The following is a 6,737-nucleotide window of genomic DNA, read 5'->3' as shown; positions in this document are numbered from 1 at the left end:
AGTAAGAGCTGGTACAGCTAATGTTTTATAAAACTTGTGCGTATATATTTTTATACGGATTAAAACTCTTATCACAGTTCTTTGAAGGAAAACAATTTCGTCGAACGTCATCCATTGTTGTGTGTCTACACGCCTTTGTTAATGGCACTGTAGTTGTATTGCAATACATTCCTCTCGTAGCAACCGAATTTTTGAAAGTGAAATACTTTTCGTCGTCTATTCAGCGACATGGCAAAGTGTTGTGCTCAACTGGTTCCACAGGTGTCTCACGGAGCATTTTGTTTTGTCGTAGAACACATATTTTGTTTACAATTCAAGAGTGACGTGGTGTAATACTGTTACACTGAGTCAATTACGTTTACTTTTTCGTGGTGAAACTGGGAAGAACTACACATGGCTACAGAAAACAAATGTAGCCTATTTTATTGTTTGTATTTATTATTTATTGGCTCTGAGCACTATGGGACTTAACATCAATGGTCATCAGTACCGTAGAGCTTAGAACTACTCAAACCTAACTAACCTAAGGACATCACACAACATCCAGTCATCATGAGGCAGAGAAAATCCCTGAACCCGCCGGGAATCGAACCCGGGCGCGGGAAGCGAGAACGCGACCGCACGACCACGAGCTGCGAACTATTATTTATTCATCTTTGACAATTTATATTGTTTGGATTTAATCAGCTCACGTGTGTAAGTTATAAACGGAAGTACGACTGTGACTGTTCCATTAGTGTTGATGCAAGACGTTGGGAGTGTACAGAGGAAAACGTATTAGTTACCCATGAATTCACGTAATAATAACAATGCGCTTACAATACTGTGCATTTTTGTAAAGGTCAAAAGCAATAAAAATGTATCTGCCGATTCAGAGACGGAAAGAAAGTAGACCAATGTGCGTAAATATGAAAAGAGTGACTAGTTCACAGCCCCAAACGAAGTAATGGATTGCTATATCTGTACGATAGCGAAATGTATGTATGAGATACAATACTTTTTTGTACATGGTGTTACTAAACGAGGTAAAATAATTGTTTCTGCCATGTCATAATTACAGCTGGAAAGGCTTAAAAAAGAGAGCTGTAGAAGAAAAAGGTTGCCGTAAATTCTACCGCGACCGGTACCGGTATCACGCGTATATGCGGAAGTTGTCGTGTTTATCTAGCATCGTTAACAGTGTACTTTATCACAGAATGGACAGTAGCCGTTCCATCATAGATCCTATAAGCTACCTATAATATAAAATTTCTTTCTTTTTGTCTTTATCCTGACAACGGAGAGCAATCACGGCATCATCTACATAAACTGAATTTCCATGATACTCATGGCAGTAAATGCTACACCAAGGCAAACGGGAGTAGTAAATCTAAATCATTTAATATTCTTGCTGGTAAGATGACCTGAAAAGACACTATTGACCCCCTTAATGTAGAGGCTACGACTGCGGGGCTACTATATAAAGTTATCAGAAAGGGGTTTATCATTCCGTGAACTTTAGTCTCCTAGAGCAATGACCCCCTGCTTCAGTTGTAGTGCCCGCTTATTTTCAAGAGAATTCATATAAAACGACTTCCATCTTTTACAGCAGAAATGTTAAAAGCGAGGACTGTCTTATTATACATACTTCTAGTGTTTGGTAAGTTGAGTCGTATGGGTCACACGAAAAGTAACAATTAAGCCTACTCATGATTAAATACATTTTCGTTTGACAGAATTTCAGTTTGTCTTTATGTGCGAAAGTAATCAGACCCGACAAGGCTGCCGCATTCAGGAGGGTACATGCTTGTGTGGGGTCGGATGTTACTCGGAATACAGATATTCTTCAAGGGAAGAATGTAGGAAGGCTCTGAAAGGTAAAGCGGGACATTTGTGATTCACATATATCAATTTTGCCGCATTTTATTTGTGTAAATGCAGTTTTCACAACGGTGTAGAGTCTTAGGGTAGCTTTATTTTCCTGGACAGGACGTGGTGATGACCCCTGTCAGGTGAACCCATGCGAGAATGGAGGTTCATGCAGTCAAATATCATTTGAGCCTGGGTATCGCTGTCGTTGCGAAGGGACAGGTTTCTATGGCAACCGCTGTCAAAATGGTAATGTATTATCATTCTGCAATCATTTAATATCACTAATATTGCACCGTTTATTTTCCTTTTGCACAACTTAATTAGAATGAGATACTAGGATGTTACTTAAAAAGTTGTATGAATTAAAATTTTATTACTGAGCCCTGAAACTTGATTCATTGTAAACGTTTATATAATAGAATTATCTAAATAGATGTAATTTCAATTGCACCGGTTTAAGTTTCTAAAAACAATGTCATTGTTGACAAACATTCGTTCATCCTGCATCTTTAATTGCTAAGCTTGCAAATTTAAGTACCTAGTGTCATGAAAACTCAGAAGCCTAGCAAAGAAAGCAAGCGTCAGTAAAACTAAATTCAGTAGAAACCTGACTACCTATTTTCTTTTAGTATTATACTTGCAGAAGGGACAAGGTTTGGAAAAGATATGTTTCATGAAGAAACACTTCCACTATATGCCTAGGTTTGCACAGGAATACTAATACTGAAAAATTTAGAAAGCTTTAATTTATATATTTACCCCCCTTCATTTTTTCTGTACGTAGATACAATGTGATATGGGACAAGTAAATCTGAGATAAGACTTACTGGTATGTGTTAACATATTTCAGATAAAATTTTTAGTCTAGCATCTCTAATCTATGAGATGACTACTACTCCATTTTGCACAATGCTATTCTAAATTATGGCCATGATCATATCCCAGAATAATTACTATTTCATTAATATTAGGCTGTACCATCATTGGTGAACCAGTGACAAAAATGTATTTCTACTTTGTAATCATGTTGTACCAAGTATCCACAGCAAATTCATCAGAAAAGTTAGTTTTTTGCTTATGTTTTATTTTTGTTCAATATTTTGCTGAAAATTAGCATATAAAATACTTTGACACAGTTACTTCAGCACATTTGCCTATTAATATTGTTGCTATTCCTCCATATCAATCCTTATTCTTATCACCAGTTGATCATTAAATTGTAACAATTTGCTTTTCAGCTTGTCCAATACCAGGAACATCAACAGGCCGATACTCTTTCCCACATGAGTGTATTGTAATCTGAGAGTGATTGTGGGCAAAATCTGACATTTCATAGTACTGAGAAGTATCCAAAGTGGATATAGTATATTTACAAGTTTCTGCTTATTGCTGGAACTCTAAATCCTGCTACACAATGCAACAATTGGTCATTACACAATAGAAAAATTCATGCATGCCACAAAAACAAGGAAGGAGTAATTGTATTTGACAACAAACTGTGTGATTAATAGGCTGTCATCTTAAAGGATTTTATTAGGTCCTTCAAGATAGAGATTAATGTTAAACAATATGTGCAACATAAAAACATGTGCATCCATCTGTTGCCTTCATATTATACACAGCTGTTTCTTTTGTAACTACCTACGTTCTTTAAAAAGACATTCCATTGACCTTACCATCCTGTAAGACTTTTTTTTAAGTTAAAAGAATGATGCCTGTAACATAAATACATAGTATGTATTCCATAAACATAGTAACAGTACTGTGAACTCTAAAGCAGGTAGATTGGTGGTATTCAGAGCATTATCGTGCATAATGATAGTGAGGTGGTATGGCCTGCTTTGAATATTCATTAATGTTATATGCATTTAAGTGTCTGTAGGTACCATCACTGCAATTTTGCATTTATGATGATATTATTTGCACTGAAATCATATCATATAATTTTAAACATACATAAAAGTGTATCAAACGACTGTAAATTAAGCGAGTTTGATATTTTATGTTGTTGGTTTTATTTTAAAATAATAACAAATAGATTCTGGGAGTAAATTTTTGCATCAAAATTGTATGTCAGCACTTGGAACATTAAAGTATCTAATAAATAAAGTGGAGCTCTCTCATTACCCTCTATTTTTACAGAACGTACAAAGCCATATTTGAAAAACACATACATGAAAAGAAAATGAATATGTATGAACTAGCACATAAAACAGCAGCATATTCCTTACTTAGTAAAGAAATGTGTTGCAAACAGGAGATCTGTATTCCTCAAATAAGTTTGAATTTTTTAAATATTTTTTGTGTCTGTTGTATTCACGTACTTCACTGGGGTCTTTTAAGAGCTATTTACTCACATCTTGAAATAAACAAAAATGATGAGAAAGAAGAAGAAAGTAATTGAGAACTGTATAATATTATAGTATATCAAGAGTAACTATTGTGAATTGATTCATTTATCCTCTACTTTCTCTAAAGGGGCATGATAAGGTATGCCTGATGATTCAAGCTATACATTGGAAGAATAAAATAGCTGTAATGAACTGTAACGGAAGAATATCAAACAATTACTCATCATTAATCATAACTGATTGTAGCTCATTTTATGCTAAACATGGATATGAATTGAAATTTCTGCAGTTCATAGAAAAACCAGTGCTTTATTAAAATCATCTTTATTCCTAATTATGTTTTTTAGTTGCTACTACAGCGGAACTTATTTTCCGATAACTACCTAATTTGCAGTGAGCATTGTTAATGGTTGTGTTACCAATGAATTAATTTATGTTACCAGATAACCAGCAAGTAAGATGCACTTATGTCCTGTGTTTGCAGGTAGCGTGTTAAATATTCTTGTCTCATAGCTTCTCTCAGAATAGTAAGTAAAATATATATGGAAATTGTATTGCTGTGGTAGCTACAATTGTACTTCTGAAATTGAAATTTTATTGTGAGCCATAGATATCAGTGAGTAGTAAATATGCCAGGGAGCAAAAACTATGTAGAGGCCTCTGCAAGAGGTTGCTTGATTTTCCAGAATACATACTTTAATGCTGATATCTGCTTTATTCCAAAGGATAATCCTACAGAACAACAGGAAGTGACAATATTATTGCGTTTTTGCCAGCAGAACAACACAATGATATATATGTAGCGCATAGCTTAGAAATCTGAATGGTTAGCTTACTAGTGAACTGATTCTATGTCAGCTTGTTATCTGTCTGCTCATCAAGAAAATTTACTAGGGTTTCATTTAGTGTGGTACAGTTACTATCTGTTTCTGATAACTACAACTCATTTTTATTCTTTTTAAGATTGCATGTTCTTCTTGCAACAAACTCGTGTCTTTCCCTTCTGTTGTTCTTTTTAGAATGTGTCAGGAGTTATTTAGAGTCTTGTTTTTCATTAGATACTCATCCTTAATTGAAATAATGATCATGAGTAAGAAAATAAGGCTTCTTCCATAATTAACTGTTGAAACACTCTTAGAGAACAGCTGTGTTTGCAATTAATATTTATTCCCTTGTACTAAATTTTCTGTTAGAACTCCAAGAAATGTTAGAACATGACTCCTAGCTCTCCTGATTGTTACCCAACATATATTGAAAGCTGCTTCCTCTAATGCTACAAGTAGTTGGAAGTTTACTTTATTAAGGCATTGTCTTACAATGAGGGGAGGCAGAAGTTTAGATATGCATTTTGCCAATAATTAGGGTTGCCATATCTAGCTGGAACCTCGTCAGGACACACTGAGATGGGGATGTAGAAATTAAGTAAAAAAATTATTTAATACAATTACTTTTTATTTAGAATTTGATTACATGGAACTTCTTGTGGCAGAAGTAATTGTTACACCATATTATTTTGGAAGTCAATGAGATACACATCACTTTACACTTCTTGCCCTATATACCTGCAGGAAATACTTAACCTGCACTTGTTTGTATTAAATTGGAAAAGAATTGTCTTATCAGATTGCTATTCAGATGGGAATTTCACGAGTCTTCTGTGTGGTGCTGCTTACATAGGTCCAGCCCCGTACTACTGGAGAAGCGGAAAGGAAGCGATAGACAGGCATCAAAGACAGCAAATGAGATTATAATTGCAGATAAAAACAGGTATAGTGTTCTGTCGAATAGTAGTGATGCCTGCAATAAGGATAAGCAAAACGCTAGTGAAGTGATGCAAGACAGTGAAACAACGTCCGAGTGGATAAAAGTGTCGCTCAAAGGTAATCCCTTGTCCACTAAAAGAATAACAAACTCCGTAAAATCTGCCACATTTTGTGATAAAAACAAATACAACGTTTTGCAACAAAGTGAAAATACAAATAAACAAAAACCGACGCGTGTGACAAAGAAGAAAGAATCAAAAGTCTACGTCTTTGGAGATAGTCACGCCAAAGGAATTTCTCAAGAACTGCAAGTAAATAGTAAATCATCGACGGTCACAGGCATGGTTAAACCAGGTGCTGGTTTCAAGGAAGTGACAAAAAACATCGTAAAATATAACTATGACAAGCAGGACAGTGTTGTAATTTGCGCTGGAGCTAAAGACATTTACGAAAACAATGCTATGAAAATGTATAAACAGCTCTTGAGTGTTTTGCTAGTACTGTCAAATACAAACATTTTACTGGTGGACTTTGCCCACAGGCATGATTTACCTGAATGGTCATGTGTGAATAAGGAAATTCACAGAATTGATGTGAAACTTAAAAGTAGTTGTAGGCTATTCAGCAATGTGAAATTAATTGACTCAAGCACACTTGATAGAGAATGTTTTACGAAACATGGGCTTCACCTTAACAAAAATGGGAAGGCCAGGTTAGGAACCTTAATAAGGGAAGCAATTAAATGTAATTACAAAGCGACAGCCACTGAACT

At 35.1% G+C, this 6,737-nt stretch overlaps 1 protein-coding gene across 1 annotated transcript; it reads left to right on the top strand.

Annotated features, from left to right (window-relative positions):
- The first annotated feature begins 1,257 nt into the window (after window positions 1-1,257).
- On the top strand, window positions 1,258-4,908 carry LOC126259382 (adhesive plaque matrix protein 2-like). Its single transcript, XM_049956132.1, has 4 exons — window positions 1,258-1,639; window positions 1,716-1,856; window positions 1,969-2,097; window positions 3,090-4,908. Exons 1-4 carry the CDS (start codon window positions 1,594-1,596, stop codon window positions 3,152-3,154), a joined length of 381 nt encoding a protein of 126 aa, XP_049812089.1. The 5' UTR covers window positions 1,258-1,593; the 3' UTR covers window positions 3,155-4,908.
- The last annotated feature ends 1,829 nt before the right edge of the window (window positions 4,909-6,737 follow it).

Source organism: Schistocerca nitens, chromosome 5 (assembly GCF_023898315.1).
Source record: "Schistocerca nitens isolate TAMUIC-IGC-003100 chromosome 5, iqSchNite1.1, whole genome shotgun sequence".
Lineage (NCBI taxonomy): Eukaryota > Metazoa > Arthropoda > Insecta > Orthoptera > Acrididae > Schistocerca > Schistocerca nitens.
The sequence above is the reverse complement of the archived record's forward strand: the minus strand, read 5'-3'. Positions and strand labels throughout refer to the sequence as shown.

Coding starts and splice junctions, on each gene's coding strand:
- LOC126259382 (XM_049956132.1), top strand. CDS start 1,594: ATGTTAAAAGCGAGGACTGTCTTATTATACATACTTCTAGTGTTTG. Junction 1,640..1,715: donor ATACATACTTCTAGTGTTTG/GTAAGTTGAGTC, acceptor TTCGTTTGACAG/AATTTCAGTTTGTCTTTATG. Junction 2,098..3,089: donor TGGCAACCGCTGTCAAAATG/GTAATGTATTAT, acceptor TTTGCTTTTCAG/CTTGTCCAATACCAGGAACA.